The following is a 27871-nucleotide window of genomic DNA, read 5'->3' as shown; positions in this document are numbered from 1 at the left end:
GAGCTGGTTAAATTATAATACTGTGTCACTATGGAAAAATTTCCAAGACACATTAAATAGAGCAAGATACAAAACAGTGTTCAACAAAGTAGGCTTTGCAGTAAAAACACATATATGCGGTATTTACTTGTATATGTTTAAAATATTTCTGGAAGGATAATATTGGGGAAAAAATAACTATAATATGATATACTATGTGTGGAAGGTGACTTCTCACTCCGTTTCTCTATTTTTTGGAGTTTGAACCATACAACTACGTATCTCTTCAAATTTTTATCCAGTATTTTTAAGAAGTATTAAGAACAAATTGCTTTAGAAACTAATAGTTTATAACTTGCAGTCTGATATCACTATTACCATCTACCTCAAATGCTTCACTTTTTAAATAAAGTTCAAATACAACCAAGTTCTTACACACAGCCTATTTAAGACTATTTATCTTGAACAAAGTATTAGCATGAATGGAAGAAACCATTTTATAAATACCAAAATTACATCTGACTACAGGAAAAACTATTTTGTAAGAACAGTTAAGCCTATCCAAAATGTGTTTTAAAAAAAATAGCCATGTTCTCTATACACAGAAGGAATATGTTTGAAAGAGCACTTTAAAGGGATAGAGGTATAAACTAACGCTATGTGGCAATCATATTGCAATGTATAAATGTATCAAATCAACATTTACAACTAAAATTTACACAATGTGATATGTCATTTGTTACAATATAAAAGGATGAAATTGAGAAAATGAATAATCAATAAATTAAATACAAAAAATAAATTAGAAGAATTGTCAAATACCTAGTCATGTAAATCACTAACTAGAAAATGTACCAGAAAAAGAAGATTCTCAAAATTGTCACCATTCTATTATTCAGGTGTGTATTATCTGAGCTAAATTAAATTTCACATATGAAATATCTAAATTTCACATATAGACTAAAGCTGAGTTAATTTCAGTGGGACTCTATTGATATTCCCTCTTCCTCTACTTAACTTTACTAGTTAAAGCTGGACTAGAAAGACATCTGAGGATTTCTTTCATCTCTATCCAATGCCCAGTCATGGTCAGTGGAAAAGATAATTGTAAATCAAAAGTTAGAGTACCACCTTGAAAATATCTAAATAGGTAGCAAAAGAAGGTACTTAATATTTTTTTTCTTTTAATGGAGAGGAAAGCTGGGAGACATAAGTAGGAGGACAATGACAAGCAAAAAAAAAAGCTCCTAGCACTTTCTGGATCATATTTCACCATATGAGTTTCTTATTTTACATGAACTCACGTCAAGAGCAAACTAATTCACGTATCTTCAGCAAAACACATTTCCTATTAAATCAACTCCTATTAATGGGGAAGAGAAATCTGAAAGGTTACTGTTACCCACTATTATAAAGAGAAAAAGACATACAAAGAAGGAGTCTCATTTTCAGACAATTTGATCAATAAAGACCAAAAAAGAAGAATCTTTCCCCCCAGTAATTATGAATCAGTGATTAAGAAACATCACTTCTTTCCTAAGGGTAAGTATTTCTTCGTCAAAAATTTAAGTTTTTGCCAAAAATATACTGGAACATCTAAATCTTGAACTACATGTTCTAAAAAAAATTCAGGTAAATTTCTACAAAATGTATTTCAATTACTTGTGGTTAATAAATGTAATAAATTGCTATAGTTTCACAGGACATGTTTTCAGAATCAATAGGAAACTGGAAAATTAAACAGCCATGTACACAACAGTTAACTCATAAGGATGCCACTTCCAAAAGGCAGTCATTCCCAAAGTAAGCTGGTGATAACTAACTTCTCTCAAGGCTAATAGTTTAAGCTAATGTACACCCCACCTACCTATATGTAGTACACAATATCACCTTACATAAACTCCTATTTCACAATATGCTGTGCCTCTCCTTGGTCTTCTACCTATTATTTTCCCTGTTGCCAGTTCAAAATACCAACTTTTCTAAAGTCACTTTTATACCCCTCTCTCTCTTGACTCCCTTGCTCTTATAAGTCCTATTCTACTTCTATCTCTTTTGTAATACATTATCTCAATGAATTATGTCATTAAACCAAAGTGAGTCCTATCATCTACACCATCTTGTGATCAAGGAAATAACAGTATAATTGCTAACAGTCATTTAAAATTAAAAGAATTCCTCAATTAGCAAGTTCTTCTAACCCACCAAACCTCTTTTACTACTGGTTAAACATAACAAAAAATTTTTAAAACTGATATATTTGGTAAACTTCAGTCTATTCAGTGATATCAAGGGGTTTTTTGTTTGTTTGCTTATGTCTTTAATTTTAAAGGCATGACTGCCTTGGAGGAAAATTTTTTTAATTTAGAACATCGATTCTAAAATTATTCAAGTTTATCTTTATTATTAGTTTATAAATCCACTGTGATTAAAAAGTACAATGAATTTACCAACTACTAAAGAAATAACTATTTGAAAAAACATTAATTCTAACATAACTGCTATTAAAATTTAAGATATATCTCCCAATTTTAATATTCTAGAATTGTAAAATTAAATCCTGACACTTTGTAGAAAATGACAGGCTCATCCTAAAATTTATGTGGGAGCTTAAGGGACCCAGAGGGGAGAGCACAGCTCAAAGTGAGGGGAGGGTGTAACTCAAAGCAGTAGAGCACATGCTTAGCATGCAAAAGATCCTGGGTTCAATCCCCAGCATCTCCTTTAAAAAAAAAAAGTAAATAAAGCTAATTACCTCCCTGCCTCACTGAAAAAAAAACCCTAAAAATAAACAAATTAAGGGACTCAGAATAGTCAAAACAATCTTGGAAAAGAAGAACAAAGTTGAAAGTCCAACAATTCCTGGTTTCAAAACTTATTCCAAAGCTACATTAATTAAGACAATGTGGTTCTGAGAACATACCTGCAAATCACGTATCTGGTAAGCGGTTAATACTGAAAATACATAAAGGACTCATACAATTTAATAGGAAAAATTTTTGATTCAAAAATGGGCAGAGGAACTTAATAAACATTTTTCTAAAGATGATATCCTAATGGCCAACAGAAACTTCAAAAGGTGCTCGGCATCACTAATCATCAGGAAAATGCAAATCAAAACCACAATGAGATATCACTTAACATCTGTTAGAATGGCTATTATCAAAAAGACAACAAATTACAAGTGTTGGTGAGACTACGGAGAAAAGGGAATCCTTGAGTACTACTGGTAGTAATGTAAACTGGTGCAGCCACTATGGAAAACAGCATGGAAGTTCCTCAGAAAGCTTAAAAAGAGAAATACCTTATGATCCAGCAATCCTACTTCCAGGTACATATCCAAGGAAATGAAAATAGAATACACAGGGAACTACCTGGACTCCCTATACACTGCAGCATTACTCACAAAAGCCAAGATATGGAAACAACCTAAGTGCACTCAATGACTGAGTGAATCAAGATGATGTGGTGCTTACAGGCATACCTCATTTTACTGCACTTCACAGTGAGATGGTACTATAAGGTTTCTCCCTCATAAAACTGGAGGTATGATGATGCCAATTACTGAGAGAGGGAATAATAGAGACTTGCTGCTATTATTGTGGTTGTTACTTTGCAAGAGGGATATGTATCAGTTTTTTATATATTAGTCCAAGATGCCTTTAAGTTATCCAAGTAAAATGTCTAATCAGCTGTTAGCTATACAGATTAGGAGATAAAGAAATACCAGACGCTGAAGATCTATCAGTGTAAGTGGAACTGAACCAATGAGAACAAAGGAAACTGCATAGGAAGAAATAGAGCAGAGAGGGAAGCAGAAGAACAGAACTAAGCGGGATACCTCAATATTTAAAGAATAAACAGAAATGAGCTGGCAGAGAAGACTGCAAAGAGCTCGCAGGAAAAAAACAGGAGAGGGTATAGTGTTGTGAACACAGAAAGAAATATTTCAAGGAGGACCTAGTCAGGGTGAAAGGCTGCTTTTCAAAGTGAGGTAAGACAAGTAATGAAAATGCCATTTGGATTTAGTGACATGGAGATGTCAATAGGGACCTTAGTGAGGAGCCAATCTGGTGACATGATGGAGCCAAAGCCAGACAGGAAAGGGCTGAAGTATACTGAGTAGGAAATAAGGCAACAGAAATACATATAACTAGTTTGGTTGCAAAGGGGAAGCAAGTTAAATCCATTGCTGGAGAGCAGAGCAGGATAAAGTTCGGTTTTGATTTTTTTTTTAATTGAGAGTGATGTGAACACATTTAAAACAAAAAGGAAAAGAGTAAAGAGAGACAGAAGTTGATGACAAGAGAATATGGCTCCTGAAGAGGTGGGAGGGAATGACATCCAGAGGACATACGGAAGGGCTGTCCTTAGACAGGAGGATGGAAAATTCCTCAACGTGACAGGAAGAAATAAAGAGGAAATGAAAATACTTGTAGGTTAGCTATGTACATATCTGTTAGCAGGAAATTAAAGGAAATCCTGTAATATGGCTTATTTTTTTCTGAAGCAGAAGGCAAAGTTATCTGCTAAGAGGGAGAAGGAAAGCGGGAGGGTGAGAGATTTGAAAATAGTGATGGTTTAAATAGTTGCATGGTCAGATTCCTGTGGGATACTTATTCCTTGTTTGTTTCAATTATTATTTAATTATTATTATTTAATTATTATTCCACTATCCTTTCCCCCTTTACTATAAACCCACATTTAATCGAGTTTTCTGAAGTGAAATAACTGTATCAACAATTTCTCTGGTTTTATTTACAATCAGAATACCAAATTAACTGTGCTATTATAATTATCACATTAACAATTCATCTATAATGCTTCTATTAATTCTCTTGTTTAAAACTCAAAAGGAAGACTGTCTATCATCTTACATGATCAATCTCAAAACTATCCATATGCTTATATATAAACGATAATTTATTATACATACAAATTTTACCTCCACACACCTATATAACGTTTAGAGGATTTTATTCCACATTTAACACGCCAATAACTGTGACATATTGTTTGTAAAGATAGCCTCAACACCCTCTGCACACTGCCCTTTGTATTCTGACTTCCCTATTCCCACCATCAGAAGTGGAGTCTATTTCTCATCCCTATCAATATGGGCTGGCCCTGTGATATATTTTGACCTATAAAATTCCATAGAAGTGACATAAAGTGACCTTCTAACCTAGATTTCAAGAGTCCGTGTAGCTCTCACTCTTATGTTCCTGGAATATAGCACAAAAAGAAACTCCACCTAGCCTCCTGGATGGAAGATGAGAGACTACATGGAAAAAGGCCCAGCCGACTGTCAGCATCAACTCCCAGACAGGAGTGAGGGCATTTAGACCATCAAGCCCCCACTGAGCCATCAGAATGGTGCAGCCACAGGAGGGGCCCTAAATGACATCAGCAGAACTGTCCACCTGAGCCCAACTCAAACTGCCAATCCACAGAAACATGAACAAACAAAAAACAGTTTTAAATCAGTCTGAAACAACGGCCTAATTTTTAATTTCTCTTTTCTGTTTTAAATACATAGAAAAGTTACTGAATATATAAACTTAGCACTTTTCTCATTGGAAATTCATAAATAATATCACATTCACTTATGCACGTAAACTTAAAACTTCTTTAAAACAAAATTACCAGAGTCAGAGTCTTGAGGTTCAGACATTCATTAATTATTTGTTATCAAGTACTAAGTGTCGAATAATTGCAGCCACTGACCCTATGCTAGTGAACAAAAGAGCTAAAAATCTCTGCCTACACTGGAGAGTTATGGATAATCTAATTCAAAAATATATATGACATCTATAATTTTCAAGGGAAGAACATACAAAGTGAGATGTGAAAAAAAATAAAATTAAAAATAAGTGAAATGTGTGTATTATACTAATAATCACTCTTACCCTCATGCCAAGCACCAAGAACCCAATCTCTTCCATTAATGGATACTTGCTGACCTGTTGCTGAATCTTCTCAGATGAAGCAAAAGGATCATAGCTTTTTCGCCCTATCTTTACATCCATTATACAGGGCTTATTAAATTTATGGGTCACATCTTCCAGTTTTAGATATAAATCTGTTATTAAAGAAAATTCTTAATTAGTAATAGTAAAATATATTACTACTCAAGTGACTGTCAAGGGAAAACAAAAAAGAGGAAATCTTAAAACTGAGAAAAAAGTTAAAACAAATCCAGAGTCAACAATGATTACTACTGTATCAGAAGGAAAAAAAAAAAAGACTGACCAACAAATTTCTAACAGGTGTAAATACAGAGAAACCCTTGCAAGGAGGTAGAATAAATACTCAACCATAAGCAAAAGATATAAAATACAAGGTTTCCAAGGACATTAAAAAGGCAATGAGATTATTTTAAAAGCTGTTCCAGAAAACAATACCCCTTTGAATATAATTTATGTCATCTATGTCTCAACAGATACCCTAGTATTTTAATAATTCTTTAAAATGTTCATCTAAAATTATTGCTAGGAGTAAATCCTTCCCACAGAGGACACAACAGGTATAGGCTAAGAAACATAAATCAACCTAAACTGTGACTGACAAACAGACATTCTAGTCTTCCAAGCCCTAAAGGAAAAACAAGTATCCTGCTTTTAAGAACACAAAAAATTCTTTAAAAGCTTATTCATAAACATCTGTGGCATCCTGTTTACATCTTCCCTCAGAAAACGATAATAAATGGAGATTCAAGTAAAAAATTATAAACACGCTAGTTACCACACACTGTAGTGTAATGTTATCATACACTTGGTTTTAGCTTGAAAATAAGAATCCAGGTGCACTGAAGGGAACAAGTAAGAAAAGAAATTCTCCCCTACCCTCTCTTCCAGGGTGAATGAACCTCCTGAAAGTTCTGAATGAGATCGTAATTTTCAGTTATGAATGTAATAAAAAGCATTTCTCCTAAAAAAATTTCCTCAAAGACATAAGAGATTGTATCTCCTTTTTATCACAGTAATAAAGTTTTAGTCTTTTAAATAAATAAATAAAATTTAAATAAATACATTTACTTAAATAAACCTCATTCCTCAGTCAAAGGAAGCGGGTGTGTAGGGTGGGGGCAGGACTATAATTGTGTAGAACTAGGTGTAGTCAAGTGACAAAAAAGGAACTGCAGCCTAGGAGAGCAGCTTCGGCAAACATGAAGGAGCATGCCACCTTTTAATGGTTCTCACAAACAGACTTATCTTCAACAGGGTAACAGAAAATAAAAGGTCTGGACACAGACATGAAACTGCTGACACTGAAAGGTAATGAGACAGGTAGGAATATCTTGATCCAAAAATTGGAACCCACCCTCTTCTGTGCTTCAAAGATAACCACAGGAGGGATGGGAAGGTGGGGCAGGAAGCAGCACAGGACAGTCCCCTCAGATTCTCTCCTGCCACTTCCAAATACTGGGAGCAAGAGGGATGGAAACAGACCTGTCCCCTCCTTATAGCCGTAAAAAAAATTTCAGTAACAAGGCTTCTATTTCAAATATCAGAAAAGACTAATTAGATCCTATTATAGTAACTCATTAGCATTCACAAATTTATCATCATTAATTTCCATAATTCAAGAAACCCTAAAAGTCTTACTGAGGTGAGGCTATGTATAGGAGTATAAAGACAGTGAGTAAACCTAGCTATCACACCACCTATAGCTCACTGTAGGGTTATTATTTTCTACTTGCCAGTTTGGTAGTAATTAAAAACAAACAATAAACTGTCTTTTGTAATAAGGTTTAGATGACAGGAGTCAGAGTAGAGACTCTGCAAATCTGAATATAAAATCCCTACTTCCTCCTTCTCTTGGGAAGGGGAAAAATCCAAATGCAAACTCTCTTTACAGTAGTAGGAATACAATAAATGTTTGCTGAATTAATGAATGTTTGCTCTTCGTACTGCCCAGAGGGACTTTGGTTTGGCCTTCCTCACCCTGTAATAAATTGAGTCATTTCTTCAGTAAACAGGCCTTGAGTATCATTAGTTTTATCTGACATTTACTTTGACTAGCCAAATGTGTTTTTCTTTGCCTTACTTTTAGATTCTCAATATGTTTTATATGACTGGAGTTACCAAGTAACTGCTAAACTTTTGATTATTAGTCTTCAGTTAACAGGCCTTAAATTAAGGCCCACTGATAGTTGGTTCAGTGTTTTCGTTCTCTGGCCTTAAACTTTTTTAAAAGTAAGAATTTGAGATTCTCATTTCTCTTTCTAATTTATTTTAAGAAAACATCAAAACTTACTTTACAGATGCAGAGTTTTAAGTTTTAAAGAAAGAATACTGTATTACCTATCTAGCAGCTTGCCACAATTACTTTGAATAAAGGAGGTAAAAAGGAAAATGAGGCATGATCTGAGCACTGAGATCTTTATTTTTTTTTATAGTTTATTATCACTAGAAATAAATCTGAATACTAATTCTCTCTGTAAAATGCTACTAGCAAATTATTTCAGCAGAAGAGAGCTTAATTCAAAGTAGGTCAATCTTGAGATTTAGTAACTTAAATGATCAAAGAATTTTACTACAGGGGAGCCTCACTTATAAGGCAATGCCACAGAATGGACAATAAAAGACACTTTTTCAGCTAAGCCCCTCTGGGTACAGAGTGGGGCTGTATTTTTCAATTTTTAGGTAAACAGAAAATATGTTTTAAAATTCATCCAAAAAATCTGACAGACTAAGAACAAGATAATGTTCTGTCTGGATAGTTTAGGGTCATTTTGACCAAGGCCAAGGAAACAAATCAAACTATATTAATATGATGTTTGGAAAATAATTATGATATGACTATTTGATATGATGTAACGTGCAAGTAAAGATAGGTTTCTGAATATTAAAACTAAATAACTAGATATACTTTCTTCTAATTCTGAAAAAGCTCTATTTAATACAACAGATTCTGATGAAGTTAGTCTGCCAGAGATCCAAGGACTAGCATTTGTGAACCTCAGATCTAAGAAAGCTATTCTGTAAAACTTAGTCTTGGTATTTGTATAGTAAATAAAGAGGATATCTATTTTTCAGAAATACATGGATCTCTTTATAAAAGGTCACACTGACTAGAAATATAGTTTAATTTAAAGGGCTATGGCCATAAGCAACAAATCTATTATTTACTTATTAATTATGGAATGTATATATTGAATTTCTATAGTTTCTCAATTTTTTGAGGTAAGAATCATGAAAATAACTACCAGGTATTCCAAAATACACCACTTCATGCTGTTATAAGTAGACTATTAAGTAACATTTCTCAGTGGCTATACCAATGACATGGTTAGCATGCTCAAAATATTTATATACTCCATGCTGTTGATGATAGTATATCTAAGATTATACGAGGTTATTATGAATGAAAAGCTTTTTTATTTTAAATTTATTTTCTATTTAAATATATATAATTAAATACAATTAACTTAAATATAAATTAAATTAAATACTAATGTTGCTTTCTAATACATTAAGCATAAAAAATTCTACTGCTAGAATATAGTCCTGACACTCTGAGGCAGAAAATTTCCCAGTATCAAAGGAGAAAGAATAAAATTATTTGAAATACTGTGGAAAAATAGAAAGACCTACAAGTAGCTAAACAGTAAAAATGAGACAAGGAAAGGAAAGACAAGGGAGAGGATATCTAGGTATCTGAAGGAAGATTTACTCCGACCCCTTAATGAATATTACTGATTACATAAATCATTAGAACACAGGCTCCAAGTGTCGTCAACCTCTTTCCCACTGTATCTAGGTAATGGCCACCATCTTCATTTCTGAACCTCCCAAAAAGGAGAAAAGGCCTGGTGGTGAACCCTGCTCATCTTAAAAACTAAATGGAAAAACAGGAGGCCTTGCTTCTGTGTTTCACATCAATCATCAGCCATTTCTGAAAGCAACAGAAGCTGAAAGTAGAAGGAATTACAAATAGAGACACTGAGCCTTCAAATGTAAAGTAAAGGGGGAGGAAAGGAACAGCTTACTTCAGTCCATGCTTCCTGAAATTTGACTAGTAACCAGATTCAGAAACCTACCAATCAATTAGGCTGGAGATTACATTTGAGAGCTCTCAATTTGCTCAAACCTACTTGAAGATATACTTTTTTATTCCTCCAAGTAAATACCAATAAAAGGCTTCTGATGGTACACGTTCTAGGCATTTACATGCTTATAAACAAATGTTTTATCTTAAAAAGAAAAGAAAAAAACCCCCACTGTTCATTCATGTTCTAAGTTTTGCTAATGGTGACTGCACAACTCTATGAATACACCAAAAACTACTGAATTGTATACTTTAAAAGGGTGAGTTTTGCGATACGTAAATTATATCTCAATAAAACTGTCATTAAGATTTAAAAGAAAAAATTCCCACTGGTCAGCACATTCTTATGTTTCTCTCAAGTTATAATAAATTGCTGAGCAAACTGGCCGTACTTTCTATACTTATTATTCTGGATTATAAGAAATACACAAAGCTATATAAAACTCTACCCTGAGCACATAAGAAAAGATGTCCAAATAAAAAGAGAGAGAGAAAAAAAAGGTCAAGAAATAATAAATTGTCATTAATTTATTACTATGTAAAGTACATTAATGCAAACCACAGTATTCTACTAACATTTAAGAAAATAACTGTTTTCATGATCCCATGAGCTGAAGATGTCAAAAGTATTAACTTTTCTTTAATGAAGAAGAGAAATGGTAGAAAGACACATATATTCTGTTTTTATAATACTAGGCCTAACTTTATATAAAGCCTTCTAAAAAGCCCCTCTCATGAATTAAGACTAAAAGATGGATTTTAAGGAAAAGATTACCATTTGGTGCAGTGGGAGGTGACCAGATGCCATAATATTTTGGCAAATATTTTCGTAGCTCTAAAAGGACACCATCGGTACAATCAGCAGCATAAACCTGAAGCAAAGAGAAATACAACATATGCATGTTAATTTCTCATAATTCTTTATCATTACCCTACACATTTCTCAAAAAAAAACTGTTGAGTCTGGCATAAGTTTTAATTGGAAGTAAACTTGGGATAAGAAAAAAAAAAGATTACTGTGTGTCTCCAATGAAAAACTATGTATTGTTCAGAGCGCATTCTTCTTGGTTATCTAATTCTAGCCTTTCACTGTCCTTGAACTGTTTTACAACAAAGTAGTAGATAACTCTTAGCAAAAGCAAAAATATTCTTGTCTATAAACATGTAAATAAATTCTGGCCAGAGGAGGTGCAACTGATTTCCCTTCAATCCCAAAGAAGGGGAGATTTTAGTGTTCTTAGGTACACTCATTTCAACTTCCCTTTAAGCCATATAAATTTGTGCTTCTTTTGACTTCTCTTCTGAACCATTTTTAACATTTGCCTAGTTCCCTCATTAAATGAGTTTAACAAAATCTTTACCACATATTTATTTTATACCTGTAAGGAAACTAATTTTACCTTAAAAGTATCCTTTAACTCAATGTGAGTCTAATTATTGCTCATTTAATTCTTTGATTTGTAAACAGTAATAATTCTAGAAAATACTAGAAATGTCCAGATATCCTGGAACTAGATTCTTAATTTTTTTTCCCAGGAGAGAAAGAAAATATTTTTTGTTTTAAAAAAACTTGCAAGACATCTTATCCCATTAACTCTTGCCAGATATGATCTACCTAATTATCCAAAATCATTTAAGTTTACTAGTGAAAATGCTTGTGAAATCTCAGTACTAGAATTCTAATTATATATGTCAAACCATATTCATGTCAAATAGTTATATACAACATAATTCTACAGAATAAACTCAAGTATGACAGAAACTCACCAAATATCCATGGGATACACTGTGTTTCCCAGCTTCCCCTACTGAAATATGAGCAGAAGTGATATCAATCACTTCTGGGCCAAGGTAACTGAGAGCAGGGTGTACTTTATCATGTCTCTGTTCCTGGCACAATGACAGCGAGGATACACAGTGTTCACAATGACTGAACAACAAGATGGAGGAACGAAGTATATCTCCATATACTTACCTGAAGAAGTCCATGATATATTTATAAATGAAAAGGTAAAAGAACTGGAAGAGTAGAAAGGTAAACTTTCTCTTCTTTAAATATTTTTTTAAAGTAGTAAGACTGGTATTTACTCCAACATGCCAAACAAGATAACCTAAAAATTTTCTAACCAGAAATGCAGGATAAAATATAATAAATGCTTTCTAAACACATAGCATTTTACAAAATACTATGAAGGTAATAATGTAAAAATATAATCTATTTCTTACTATCACATTAACAAAGGAAAAATCAAGATGTTTAAGAAACTGAATCACTAGATTAAAAATATATCCCTTCCTAGGAAAAAAGGATGGAAAGGAGGAAAGGAAGAAAGAAAAAAGAGATAGAGACAATAGGTGGCTCTGATCAATTTATAGATAAGTTCTAGCAAGCCTTTAAGAAAAAAAATCCTGATCTGATAAAAGTTCTTCTACAAAATAAAAAAAGAAATGCCTCAACTTATTTTATGAAGCTAAAAGAAATTTGGTATCAAAACTAGACAAGGACAGTATGTGAAGAAAATAGTTCAATCTCATTTATAAGCAAAGCTGGAAAAAAATCTTAAATAAAACACCAGCAAACAAAATCCAGTAATGCATATTATTAAAACCCAAATTTAAAAGGACATGTCTAAGTAGGTTTTACTGCAAAAATGAAAGGTAATGTAATATTAGAAATCTATTATAGCATTTACCACATTAAGGAATTAGAAGAGGAAACTCATATGACCATTTCAATAGATACAGAAAAGGTAACTGAAAAATATTCAATACTCATTTGTATTTGAATTGTTCCTTGAAATAAAAATAAACATTATATATCTTCCCCTTCCCCAAGAAGCTGATCTGAACCAACTGCATCAATGGGGGTTCCTTGTCCTCTTGCCATTGTCTCTCACTGGTCCAAGAGACACTGGAGGGTAGAAGAGTTGAGGTTAAGTTATGTACTTCTCTAGCCTTATCAGTTCATGTCTACTCATAAAGTTAGCCTCCTTGAGTTCCAGAAACCACTCCCTCCCCTTGCCTGTTCAGGCCCAGGGATAGTATAGCATTATCGCTTGCAGGTGGCCTTAAATTCTGACCACACCTTTGTAAACAGTCCTCTTATTACTGACAGAGTGTACCATTTGCTCCTTGACAGAATCTTGACTCACACAGAAGATAATTTCCTTAACCTGGGAAGAAGTACTTCTCAAAAACCTTTAAAGTCATACTTTAATGGGGAAATGTTAGAAGCACTTCTGCTAAATGAGAGGAAGATGCCCCCATCATTGCTACAATTCAGCAATGAACTGGAAGTCCCTGACAGAAGTAAATGGATTCCAAAGGAACAAACAAGACTTCCAATCACAGAAGATATACCTGTCTATAGAGAAAACAATTAGAATTGTTAGAGAATCGCAGATAAATGAGTTAATAAGAGTTCAGAGAGATTACTTTATATAAGAACACTATACAAACATCTATTTCATTCTTATATATTAGCAACCATTGCAAAACTAAATTTAAAAGTTTATAATAGAAACAAAAAATAAGGCACCTAGTATAAATCCAACAAATTATGTGTGAGACTTTTATAGAGTAGATATAAAATACTTTCCTCAATAAAGAGGCAGTGTAAGTATATTCTAAAAGCAAATTCTAGAGCCAGACTATATACGTTCAAATCTGGGGGCCATAATTAACTATTTGAATGATCTTGGTCAAACTATTTGGCTTGTACTTTTTTTTTCACTTGCACCTACATTTAAGTGCTAAAGTTATAAAATTCTTAGAGGAAAACAAACATAAACCTTCATGATTTTACATATGACACCAAAAGCACAAGTGATGAAAGAACACAAACTAGACTTCAGAATTTGAAGTCTGCACTTCAGAGGACACTAACAATACAGTGAAAAGATAACCCAAAGAATGGGAGAAAATATTTACAAGCCACATATCTGATGAGGGATTTGTACCTAAAGTATGGAAAAAACTCCCACCATGAAATAAAGACAAGCCAATAAAAAAATGAGCAAAGGATCTGAATAGACATTATTCCAGAGAAAATATACACAATACATACATAAAAAGATGCACAACACCATTAGCCATTAGAGAAAAGAAAATCAAAACAATGAGATTAACACTTCATTCACTTGAATGTCCCTAAAAAATAAATAAATAAACTAATAAGTGCTGGTGAAGATGTGGAATCCTCATACATTAGTGATGAAAATGTAAAATGGGGCAGCAACTTTGGGGAACACTTTGACAGTTCCTCAGTAAGTAGAATGTAGAATTATTATGACCCAGCAATTACAATCCTAGGTAAATACCCAAAGGATTGGAAACAAGTACTCAAACATTTATAGATGAATGTTCATAACAGCACTATCTACAAAAGCCAAAAGATGGAAATAACACAAATGTCTATTAATAGGTGAATGGATAAATAAAATGTGGTATGTATGCATAATGGACTATTACTTAGCCATAAAAAGGAATGAAGTACTAATGCATAACATGAACCTTAAAACAACAAAAGAGGCTAAACACAAAAAGTCACATATTGTAAAACTCCATTTATATGAAATACCCTGAATAGGTAAGTCCATAGAAAGCAGACTGGTGGTTGGCAGGGATTGAGGAGAGGAAGGAATAAGGCACCATGGCTCAAATGGGACAGGGTTTTCTTTTGTGAGATGAAAATGTTTTGTAACTAGATAGAGGTGGTGGTTGCAAATACTGAATGTTCTAACAAGTATTCCTAGTAACATGGTCAATTAGATGTCAAGTTTCTCCCTTTCCCCCTACCCTTCCCTTTGGAGTCCCACAGTACACATTAGCACATTTAAGGCTCTACGAAATCTTTCAGTTAAAAAACAAAAAACCACTTATTTAAACTCAGTGTTTCTGAGAAATAGAGGTAGTCTCTCAGCTAAGTTTTTTTCAAAATGTAGGTCACAACCTATTAACTGAAATCAATTTAGTAGATCAGAATAAGGATCTTTAAAAAATGAAGTAGAATGGAAAATACTAGACTACATCAGTAAAGATAAGCACTGTCTTTCTTGAAGCTTTTGTTTTGGTCACATACACAGTATACTAGGACATGCTATTTTCTTACTAAGTCACCATGAGAAGACTATGAAAAACACCTTGAATACAACAAAACAAATCTTACCTCACTTACCATATTATAGAATTCCAGCTCTCTTGGACCCCTTGGAGGTGGCTGCAACTGTTTTAAAACTGTGCCATCTGGATGTTGTAGTATACCTATAGAACATAAAAATGGGTATTTTAAAATGCTTTAATAACGGTGTATCTTGCATCACAGGATAAATTTGTTCCTAAAGTTACAGATAAACCACTTTCATAAAATCAACAGTTTCCTTTTACTTATTTCAGAAATTTTAACATTCAACCAACACATTTCAGTGCTTGTTCTATGTATTGCATAGCACCAGAACATAAATTCTAAACAGCTTGATTTTATTATCTCCAATAACCTGAGATTTTCTAATAAATAGAACATATCTGTAAATTTTTATAGAAATTCTTTAGTAGTAGACTTTCCAGGGGATGTTAATTTATAGTTAAACAAGAAGCAAGTTAAAAGTAAGTAGCATAAATTGATCCCACTTTTATAAACAGAAAGGAAAAAAATCCTGTTAACAATGGTCCTACATGAATTTCCTACTTCTAAAAATTCTTCCCTATTCAGATGCACTGTGTACAGCTGTACAGATAGTATGAGGGCACCTAGCCAACAGGAAAAGTGGGGGCTGAAATCACGCACTAGCCTGGAGCAGGAAGGGGCACCTTTTTATAATCTACCCACTCAAAGGGAAAACCTTTTTCTAAAGTCGTCATACATGGACTAGCACTGGCCCTGTTCCTATGCCATGAAGACTCATTCCTAAGTTTATAATATTAAAATCATTAATTTTCATATATTGAGATTTCACAAAATCATGCAAGTTAGAACCCAAAAGAGCTCAAATAAATCTGTTTACAATTTTGATAATATATGCCACTTAAGTTTCTATTTCTTTTGGCAAATGTCAGGAATTTTTAATCATAACAAAAATGCAGAATTTAATCAACAGAGGCAGAAAGTATCTATCAAGAGATAGAGTCATCAAGTTATTTAAGACCCTGTTATAAAAGGAAGGTAAACATTAATCTATATGGATAAGACTGGTTGGTGAGCAGTCAAAAGATCTGGGGACTTCAAGAAATAGTCTATTACACAGTTAAAAATTCCTGAAGAAAAATTGTTAGTAAAGGTTGGGGTGGAGAACAAGAAAGGCCTTTACTCTTATGGTAATAAACATTTTCTCTGAAGATGAAGAATGGTAGATGCAAAGAAACCTTGTGGGTGGGAGGGTTGTGGAGCATTCATAAGTGACAAGAGAACCATGAAGCTTCCCTACCTTGGGACAGGCACCGAGTCTAGATATAGGTGAACATGCCATTAGACAAATACATTTTTAGCAGGCAAGCAGAGATCAGCTAGACTGTAGACAACAGTGAGGAGTGGCAGGATGGATTACTGACAACAATCCTAACACAGAAACAGATTGCTTGGTCCAGCAATTTTCCCACACTACTCACTCTGCAAAACACCCCCTCTAAGTTTTTAGAGCAAGTAGCCATGGAGAAGAAGATGGTAATCCCAGGCATTCTCCCAGTTAGTGAATTCCAGGATCTAAAAGTAAACCAATAGTATCTTATACTTCAGCCAAATCCCTTGCAGCTAAAAAACTGTCAAGATAAAAAAGGAAGCATCTTGGAAGGCTGAGCCAAACCAGATGAATTGAATCTAAGACTGTAGTCCAGCACCAGTTTAACTAAATTCTAGGGGGAATATGATTTATCAGCCCTACACAGAGGAAAGGGCTCATACTCTTTATGTGGAATAATAGTACATTTCACTCCCTACTGTTCTTTAAGATGTCTAAAATCCAATTTAAAAAATTATGAGACATAACAACAACAAAAACAGGAAAATGTGATAATCAAACATAGTCCAATAGAAGCTGACACACAAATGACCAAGTATTAACAAAGAAAGATGTTAAAACAATTCTAAGTATGCATAAAAATTATAAGAAAAATGGATATAAATGTTGAATAGATGAGGTATTTCAGGAAAGAAATGGAACGTCTAAAAAAGAACCAAAATAAATTCTAGAGCTGAAAACACACAGCATCCGAAATAAAAATTTCAATTGATGGATTAAGAATGAACGTAAAGGAAGATCAATACTAAACATCTAAATTAATGTAATGAGAGAAAAAATATCTAAAAAGAAAAAAGCATTAGAAACCTGTAGGATAATATCACACATTCTAACAAATTCATAGTTGAAGTATGGTAAGGAGACAAGACAATGGGTCAGAAAAAAATTCTGGATTCCACTTCTATGTAGGATACAGAAAGCTGGAAGAGTATCATTTCCATGTAAAAACAAGAAAAAGCTAGATAATCTACAAAATCATAACTTTTCTTGAAACCATCAGAGCACTGAGATTGTAAACAACAAACATGTAACCTAAGGAAAGACACACACCACTATTAAAGGCGGGGTGAGAGAACATTCTTGCTTGTGACAGAGCATGGCAAGAAGATTGGGCCACCTTACAAGGCAGTAAGAATAATTTAGCTAATATTTTTTAACAGATAGCTAAAGGCCAAATGTAGGTTAGAGAGATGGCACAAAACTCTGAGAAGTGCAAACACTTGCAGCATCTTTTCCAGCAACCCCCTCCCCTTCTACATCAAGGCAAAACAAAAACAAAACAAAACAAAACAAAAACAAACAGAAAATAAAAACAGAAAAAGCAACTCTTAAAGGTACAGAACTTGAAGCTGCAGACATCACTACTGTAAGCAGTAGCATAGGGGGTCACCAGAGGAAGAGAACCCACGCCTTTCTTGACGTAAGTTATTTTTGGCCTGTCGTTTTGAGACGTAAGCCTGGCCACAATCCTTGTCCTTGAACAATTAAAGATCTTAAGGAAAGGGAGGGAATGTAGGAACAAAGGAAAAGTAGTCAAGAAACAATAGTTCAGCAATAAATTATAAAAAAAAAGAGTCCTAGTTCCTCCTCAAGGAATATACATAACAATCTGACACTCATCTTTGAATTCTTCAGGAACTGAAGCACCCATGAAGGATGGAAAGATGATGTTGACCTTTGCTGACCCTGTGACTTCAATCAATCATCAAAGCTTTACCCCAATTCCATACCGAATTCTCTTCTGCCCAAGCCTCTTCATGAACATGCATGTAGCTTAGCTTAAAACTTTTCCAGTTTTGCTGTCCTGGGAGACACTGCTTTGGGAAAGACCCCTGGTGTTCTCCTTACCCGCTGCAAGTAATAAACCCATCCTTCTCCAGATCTTTGGCTTGGCTGTATCTTTTGGATTGACACCCACCAAGAGGTAAGCCCAGTTTTTCAGGTAACATTACTATAGGAAAAAAAGATCCTCCCAGAACCTTTTCCTCTGTGAACAAAATTCTTAAATTTCTGGGGTAAGGACTGTAAATCAAGTTGCGCCCCAAGGCACAGGTAATCCACTGTGGATGAGGAAATAGTTAAAAAAAAAAAATCCTCTAATGCTGGGTGGGGACAAGAAGAGAACAGAAAATCACACTGGGTCCTGACTCCAGAGGTCTCCTATTACTGGAGGAGGGGAAAAGAAATTTACATAAAGTACTTGCTAAAGAGTTTGATAACCACATTAAAAAGGGGCAGGATCACTGAAAAAGTCACATGCCATGACTCAGGGTCAGAGGGTCTACCTAATGTTGAAGCTGGACCAGAACAACAGACAATACCACTATACCTAGCATCAGCCTACTAATCACCAAATAATAAGCACAGCAGTCTACACTTGGAGGAGGGGCATGGACATGGAGAAAAACCATCTCTGAGGCATGGGTACATAAGAAGGCCTAAAACAGAAGGTTAGACAGGAATATTGAGAAAAATCCTCTGGCAAATCAGCCCTGCTCTAAACGTAAGATTACAAAAGAGGAATTTCAAGCCCATAGTACGCTGAAGGTATATTGGTCTGCTCAGACTTCTGAAATAAAATACCATAGACTAGATGGCTCAAAACAACAAAAACCTATTTTCTCACAGTCCTAGAAATAAAAGTCCCAGATTAAGGCACCAGCCAGCTCGGTGAGAGCTGTCTTCCTGACTTCTAGACAGCCACCTTTTCACTTTGTCCTCCAAAGGTGGAGATGAGACAGGAGGGAAGGGGACAGGGCACAACCACTCAAGTAATGACAGCAATTTAACACCAAAATGGTGGAAGATTCACCTCCTAGTTGGCCTTAAGGATTAAGAGGTTTAACTCCTAGTAGACCTTGAGCTTCATTATATGCTCATTGTAACAGCAAGATCAAATAACATGCCTGCAGGCGCCATGACAGCCCCAAGGCTAACCACAAAAGGCCAAAGAATGGGCAGTGGCCCAATTCCTGGGAATCTCAGCCCCTTCCCCAGGGCAGTTGGAATGTTCTTACCTGTAGGCTCCTGAAGCTACTGAGCCCAGAAAAAGTGGCAATACCACGCCTAGCAGCCCTTTTCGCTCCCTCCTCTTTGGAGTCGGCCCACACTCTGTCTATGGAGCATGTACCTACTTTTACTTTAACCTGAGCACCCAATTCCCACACCTCTTTCTTTGCCTTTCTCTTGCCTTACACTCTGTGCAGTATGCATCTCTCTAAATAAATCTACCTTTACTCAACGGTGGCTCGCACTTGAATTCTTTCCTGCACAAAGCCAAGGACCCACACTTGGCGGGGCAAGTTCCAGGGGCTCAATCGAGACCTGGGACATGGCCCTCCTCACGCCCCACATCTGTTTTCCTGCATCAGGGAGAGAGATAAAGCATGCTCTCTCAGGTCTATTTCTGTAAAGACACTAATCCTATTGGACCAGGCCACACCCTTATGGTCTCATTAATCTTAATTAATTAATTAAGATTACCTTAATTAATCTTACCTCCATAAAGGCCCTATTTCCAAATACAATCATATTGGCGTTGGTGTTTCAATGTATAGTATTTTGGAGGGCACAACATTCAGTTCATACAGAAGATAACTGTAACAACAACAAAATTCAAACTTGGCTCCACTCCTGACTAGACTGGTTCAATCCCCAACATTAACAGCCTAGCAGAAGAAGCGTATTCATTTCAGGCATAAATACTGTTTGCCTCAGTTGCTTCAAGCCTAATATAATGTCCAGATTTTAATAAAAAATTAGAAGTCATACGAAAAAGCAAGGGGAAAATCACTATCAAGAGATAATACAACACACAACAATTTTAGAGATGACACTGATATTAGAATTATCAAACCTCCCACTTCCCAAATCTGGGGCAATTCGAGCATCAAAATAAGCAGCAACAAAAAGGAGTAAGATCCATCCATTGAAGTTTGAAAAAATCTATTAGTCCATCCTACCAATTAAAGAAAGAAAGTGAGAAGCAAAACCTATATTCCTTAAAGAAGAATGCCAACTAACAAGTGTAACAGGAATCAGAGAGTAGAATATTAGCATTTTCCAACATAGTAATAAGTGAGTTGTTCAACTATTGTAAATGGATGCTTGTAACATTTGGTGAAAACTTTGATGTCTCAAAATATTCCTCGCAAATTATTTACTTACAATAGTAAAAATGAAAACTTTACGGTGGAAAAATCAGGCAGACTTCATTTAACCAGGTGATCAAAGTTGTATCATCATTAATGCACCTGAGATCCTGCACTTTATGATATGATGCTTCAAGAAAACATAATTCAACTAGTATTCTTATGAAAAAATGCATTCATCTGAATCTAATCATGAGGAAATAACCAGACAAACTTAAAGGATATTCTGAAAAGCCATATGCCTTACTCTTCAAATATTTCAGTTATGAAAGATAAAGAAAAAGTAAAAAATGGCTCTAAATGACAGGCAACTAAAGGGTCATCTAAAAATGCAATGTGTAGTCTTAGATGGGGAAAATTTGCTATAAAGGATATTACAGAAATAATGGCAAAAGCCAAACATTAAATATTCTGGATTTGCTAATTTTATCATGGTTTGTTAAGAAAATGTTTTTATTTTTAAGGGATACACAATTATTTAGAGGAAAGGAGTCACAATGTCTGCAATTTTATCTTAAATGGTTCTGCAAAATAGCTAACATACACAGAGAATGATAAAGTAAGTGTGGCAAAATATTAATAATAGGTAAATCCAGATGAATGGTAACGTTCATTGTATTATATGTGCAACTTTCTTCTAAGTTTGAAATTTTTCCACACACACACAAATTCTTTAAAAAGGCAGTACCATTTACAGTAGCATCAAATACTTAGGGAAAATCTAGTGTAAGACCTCTACACTGAAAACTATCAAAGGCCTAAATAAATGGAAAGATACACCATGTTCAAATACTGGAAGACTCAGGATTATGAAGAAATCAAATGTCACCAAAGCTATCTACAGATTTAAAGCAGACACAAAATCTTATCAGGTTCCTTGGGAAAAATGACAAGCTGATTTAAAATCTAGATGGAAACGCAAAGAGTCAGAAATAGTCAAAAAACAATCTTGGAAAAGAACGTGGGATGCTTGGCCTACAGTACAAGACTTATAAAGCAGCTTAGATTAAGATAGTAAGGTATTATTGCTAGGATAAACAAATAAATCAGTGAAAATAAGAGTCCAAAAGCAAATGCAGGAAATTGATTGAAAGAACTGGGAAATATATGCACAACAAAGTACAAATAAGCTGTAGAAAAGAATGTGGAGGCACTCTACGAACTGACAATACTACTTCTAAGATATACTCTTAAGTTTAAAAAGCAAAGTGCAAAACAGTATATATACAGCATAATACTTTCTGAGTCAAAAGAAAGGGAATTAAGAAAAACTTACTTAGATCTGCTTATTTCTGCAACAAGAAACTCAGAAAGGATAAATCTGAAAACAACAAAATTGGTTTACCTACAAGGGATGCTAAGGAATGAGGCAGTGATAATGTACCTTTCTGGAAAGTTTTGACTTTTGGATGTATTTTAATTTTATAGGCATTCAAAAGTATATCATTGAAAGAAGGGAACCTAATTTAAACCCAAAACAAATAAACCCATCTGCAGTTCAAATGAATAATACTACCATCGACAAAAGGGGAGTAAAAATAACCAAACCAAACCAAACCAAACCAAAAGCCTAATCCAAATAACTTCTGAAGAGTTTCCAACCACACACGCCCTCAGTATAAGGGAATCTCATCTTGAATTCTTTATCCTAGGTTTGTTTTCTACAGTAGTATGGGTATAGAAACTGAAAATCATAGGATTAAGAAAAAAAATAATATTACTGGGAGCCAGGTTCTCACTGAGGTAGATGGGAAACACAAATTTAGAATCAGGAAAGGAAAAGAACTCTGTGAAGCTGAAATAAAATTGGAAGTATCAGTATGCAATTATGATTTCCAAACTATTTACATATACTTTTTAGTTATGTCCACTGTAAAGGCCTTGAAGCAATGACATCCCAGTGGCAATGAACAAACCTGAACCCAGATCTTGGTTTCTAAATACCATTTCTTCTAAAAATGAACCAGGGCTCCTTGGAGAAATGGCTGGTTCTAGAGCTAGGAAGGGAAGGCATGATATGAGTCAAAAACAACTTGTGACAGAAAGGAAGGAAGTACTCCCACTGGCCAAATATGGGACAATTTGAATAGCAAAGTAAACAAGTTCTATAATGGGTTATGACACTTTATAAAATAAGGATCCATGACTCCAATCTGATCATAAAAAGAACATACATACATAGGAAGTAGTAAGAGGACTATTTCTTTTTTTCCTTTTTACTGATGTATAGTTGACTCACAATATTAAAATATTAGTTTTAGGTATACAACAGAGTAATTCAATACTTTAATTACTACTTTATTATATTTGTATTATACTCCATGCAAAGTTATAGAGGAAGTGGTAGAATTGGAAAAATCACAATTTTTCAACTATCAGAGTAAAGACTGCTTCAGGCAAGAAACATGAAAAGATGCCAAATCTAGGAGTGAAGTATGATTAGTACCCTGCTATCTGGATGGTTTTAAAGTATCTCTCCACAGACGGCTCATTAGTTGCAAGGTGGAAAATATTAACTATTTACTGGAGAATCCAGACCACACTTGGACCAGATGATCAAATTAATAGCACTAACAGTGGACAGACAGACATTGTGGACCTCCAGATGTGATACCTTAAGAACATAACTGTATAATGTTCAAGCCAGAAATGTATCACCTGCATCTCATTATAAAAATCCATCAGAAATCCAAATTAAACAATATTTTATAAAATAACTAGCCTGTACTCTTAACAATGATATTATATATATATATATATATATATATATATATAAAAAGGCTGAGAAACTGTTACAAATTAAAGAATTTTGAGAGACATGACAATTAAATGCAATAAATGACACTGGACTAGATCCTATGCCAAAAAATTAATATGATAAAAGGCATTATTAGAACAGTTGACAAAATTAGGATATGGACAACAGATTAAAGCACTAAATCACAGTTAAATTTTCCATACTTAATAAACATGCTGTGGTTACAGAAATATACACTGAAGTATATTCTTAGGAAATACACACTAAAGAATTACTGTGTAAAAGGGGCATGATATATGTAACCTGCTTTCAAATAGTTCAGAAGAAATACATAATACATATACAGAGATAAGTTTGGCAAAATGTTAAATTCTTTGTATTGTTCTTGCAACTTTTCTGTAAGTTTAAATTATTTTAAGGCAATTTCAGAGGATATATAATAGACTAGAGTAAGCCAAAATAGTTGTCAGTTTCCCCCCAAAACATTGTCCGTTAAAATTCTTCTTCTCCCTGTAGACTATCTCATTTCTATATTCTAAGTTGGACCAGGAAACAAATACCAGATTTCAACCATTTGTTTAACACTTCAAGAACTTTTGAAAGAAATTAATGGTACATGTTAAATATTAAAACAGAAAAAGGATTGTATGCTTTGGTGAACTTTGGGAATTTAAATTGAAAGCAATTGCACTTTTGTGAAACATTTCTATAGAAAAAGTTGTATAAGGTGCAAAGTATACTATAATGTACAAGAAAGTTTAATGTTATTTATAATAACAAGAAAATGGTGAAAATCTAAAATTCTATTACCAGAGGAATAGTTAAATTGATACATCCACTGTAGAATGCAAGTTTTTTAAAGGAACAAAGTAGATATTACAAGCACATACCACATATGCCACATGATACAGAATGAAAGCAAAAAGTTGCTGATTGATATACATGCACATTTGTACAAAAAAATCAGAATTGCATTAATGCGTAATGTACATGTCCAGAAACAATGGTCTGAAAGTTAGCAGTGTTAGAGATTGCCCTGGGAGAAGAACAGGGGAAAAGGTTCTACTATATTCTTTGAATTTTTTCCCTAAAAGATCATGTACTGCTTTTATAGTTTTAAAAAGCAAATTACTTTGTATTCTTAAAGGTAAGATTCAAATATACTTTGATGAAATGATTTCATTGAAGAACATGAAATACAACTGTGATATCAGGGCTATCACATACTCTTTTTTTATTACTTAGCTATAATGATATAATAAGATCTATTTTTCTGTTCAAGTACCTTTGTGCTATTGGTTCCATGTTTTTAATTTTTAATCTAATAAAGCCAACAACTCCTTTTTGGAAACAGGCAAAATATCAATACTAAATTAAAAACCCTGGTTAACTAAAGATGGTAATAAAAATTAAAAACAAAGCAAAACAAAAACAAACATCCACAATGTCTTTAAGATAGCTTATTCTGAGAATTTCAGCTGACAGCCAAAGCAAAGTATGATCTACACAATGTACTTTACAAGTGATTTATGACAGGAAAGATATAATAAATTCCTGAACTTTGAATTTACTGACCATTTGTTACTCATTTTATAAATAAGGAAGATTATCATCATTCAGGTGTCCTTTCACTAACAATATATGCAAGACTGTGTAAATAATTGATAATTAAGTTCAACAAATATTTATTAGGTTGCTAGCAAAATGTTTGAGGTATTGTGCACTGGTGATACAAAGACAGTTCCTAGTCAAGAGAACTTTACAAAACTGAAAGAAAAATGTTTACTTTAAATTAAATATAATAAAAAATAAAATAAAGGACTCCAGACTCTAGAATCTAAGCTACTCCTTTAATTTGGGTGACAAATTAACTCTTTCAGCCACTGTTCGCAAAGTAGTTTGAAGTCACATTCGGGGTACATTTGTATTAGTCAGAGATAACTCTCTGAACAGGATCACTATTACATGTTTTGATAACCAATGGTTACACTCAACTGCTTGTGTTTATGTTGGGATATTTTGTTTTTTCCCCTTTTGTACATAAGTTGTTTTTAGGGACCCTCAGGGAAACAATTATTTCTTCAGGCCTCTAGACTGAATGAATACTCAATAATATTAGGAATATTATTCTTACAATTGATTAATATAAATCAACAGGATGCCATATAAATCTATTAACGGTATTCCATAAATACTTGCAAACTTTCACTACCAGAAGTTACACACACCAGAATGTCTCTATGCTAAGGACCTTGAGAACATTACATGTTTGTTTCCTTACCTGTGTGTACCAAAAACACTGTCAATTTTCACTCAACATTTTCGGAGTTTGAGCCCCAATTTGTGCACAAGTCCATGGCATGGAGATAAACAGATTTGGTCTCTAATCTCAAAGAACTAACAATTTAATGGGGAGAAAGGCACACACATCTACACATCACTAACGTCTATATTTTTAAAGGAGAAAAGAAGTAGGTAAAGATAAAGGTAGTAGAAAACGTTGTTCTTTAAGAAATAACATACATATATCCAAATTCATCCATTTTCAAAAATCCTTGTTTGAGTTATCTGCAAGCACAATACAGTGGAAAAAAAATGCTCTGAGGCAGAACCCTTGGTTTCCTGATTCTACACGATAGCTGTGTGACTTTAGGCTTGTCACTTAACCAGCCTTGGCCTCAGTTATCTAGCCTAAAAATGTCAGTATCATCTTACCAGCACAAACCAAACTGTCCCTAGTGGCTTCCAGGTCCAAGGTCCGCATTACTCACATAGTCATCCATCAGATTCCCCAAGTAATCAATCATGGCCTAGGGAACCAGTGTGAGTAAACTAGGTGAATTACAGTTCCTAAACTGAACTTTTACATCATCAGGAGAATTAACCGAGATAGGCACTGTGCTTTAAACGCAGTGAGCTCGAAAAAAATCTATCACACAGGCCATGATAGTCTTATAAAGACGATCACGAGTATCTGAATGTATCATCTGTGTACCACTCTAGTACAACAGCAGGGTGTATTCCCTACCATGAATCCAAGTTTCACCATTACTGGAACCACGCCTCCCGAAGAAATCCAAAAGATACCAGAAAAACCTCTTAAGGGGGTGGGTAGAGATATCCCGGATAAGCCGAGACAAGCTTTCCAAAAATAAAAAAAAATTTTAAAAACCCAAACAAACAAAACCCTGTTTTTTCCTTCCCCTCCAGCTATGCAGCTGCACCCAGAAGAGAAGCACTAGATCAGCATCATCTGCATTTCATTCCTTTTCTTTTGCAATACTAGCCACCCGCCTATAATAAACAGACCTTGTGCTCAGGGGAGAATTTACTTCCCCGTCCAGCAAAAAAAAAATGAAGTTCCTTATTTTCACTAACAACAAACGCAGTCTCCAATCAATACCCACCCTCCCTGGGGAGACCAGACACTCCTCTCCCCGCCACCTCCTGCTGCCGGCCTGACGCCCCACACCCCAGCAATCGCCCACTTTTCGAGCCCCTGCTGCACGGGTCGCGAGGCTCTAGGGGAAAGCGAAAGAGACCCGGGGTGCGGCGTGACGACCCGGAGGGGCGTGCAGCCCGGCGGTGAGCGCCAGGCTGCCTCGGCCGGCCGGGGGCTCGCGAAGGCGGAAGGGGTGCGGCGAGCCCCGCGCCACCCCCACTTACCTACTTTGTCCTTCCCGTACATGTGCCCGGCCACCTGATGCGAGAGGGGCACGCAGCCGTTGAGGAAGCGGAGCCTGCCGCCCGCCGACTTCGGGCTGCCCTCGGGGGCGGCCTCGCTCGCCGGTGAAGTCCGCATTTCTGGGGGGCCGGGCGCCTCGAGCCGGAGGGGGGATGGCGGCTCCGTTGCCATAACGGAGAGCTGAAGCGGCTGCGGCGGCGAGAGCAGGGAAAAAAATAGGGCGGAGGGAGGGGGCGCCGGAGAAACCGGGGGTCACTCAGGCTCGGCCGCGAGGAGGCCTGGGGGTTCCTGCGGCTGGTGCCCGCTGTGGCCCGGCGAGGGGGCCCATGACGCCGCGGAGGCGCGGGCGCTCCCCTGCCCAACTCTCCGCGGACCGCGGCTCCTGCTGCTGTGCCGCGGCGGCCGCCGGACCCGCAGCAGCCTCGGAGACGGATCCCAGCCGATGAGCGGCGGCGGCGGCGCCCCGCGCTCCCTGGGGCCTTGACGGCGACGGCAGCCCCACCTCCCGCGCCCCTGCCCCTCCCCCTCCCGCCGTCCTCCAGTCCCTTTTACTGCCGCGCGCGCGTCAGCGCCGCCTGCCCGGCCGCCGCCGCCGAGAGCTTCCGACTGCGCGACCCGCGGCTGCCGCCGCTACTGAGCATGCCCAGAGGCCGCCCGACGGGATCCCCGCGGCGGGGCGCGCGCTGGGTGCTGCCCGGACGAGCGAAAGGCGACCTGGATGCCACGAACATGC

The 27871-nt window shown here is 35.7% G+C and overlaps 1 protein-coding gene across 3 annotated transcripts in view; it reads right to left on the bottom strand.

Moving 5' to 3' along the window:
- IPMK (inositol polyphosphate multikinase) overlaps positions 1-27641 on the bottom strand; it is a 37099-nt gene extending 9458 nt beyond the window's left edge. Inside the window, exons 1-4 of one of the 3 annotated variants that reach the window (XM_072971497.1) lie at positions 27120-27641; positions 15200-15294; positions 10808-10904; positions 5889-6061 (exon numbers count right to left, since the gene is read on the bottom strand). In XM_072971497.1, coding sequence (XP_072827598.1) covers positions 5889-6061; positions 10808-10904; positions 15200-15294; positions 27120-27309 — 555 coding nt within the window. In that variant the 5' untranslated portion in view covers positions 27310-27641. The remainder of the gene's footprint in view (positions 1-5888; positions 6062-10807; positions 10905-15199; positions 15295-27119) is intronic. The other 2 variants (XM_072971499.1, XM_072971498.1) reach the window with 2 other exon arrangements.
- Between the last annotated feature and the right edge of the window lie 230 nt (positions 27642-27871).

This window comes from Vicugna pacos, chromosome 11 (assembly GCF_048564905.1).
Source record: "Vicugna pacos chromosome 11, VicPac4, whole genome shotgun sequence".
Classification (NCBI taxonomy): domain Eukaryota; kingdom Metazoa; phylum Chordata; class Mammalia; order Artiodactyla; family Camelidae; genus Vicugna; species Vicugna pacos.
This window is presented reverse-complemented; position numbering and strand designations above follow the sequence as displayed.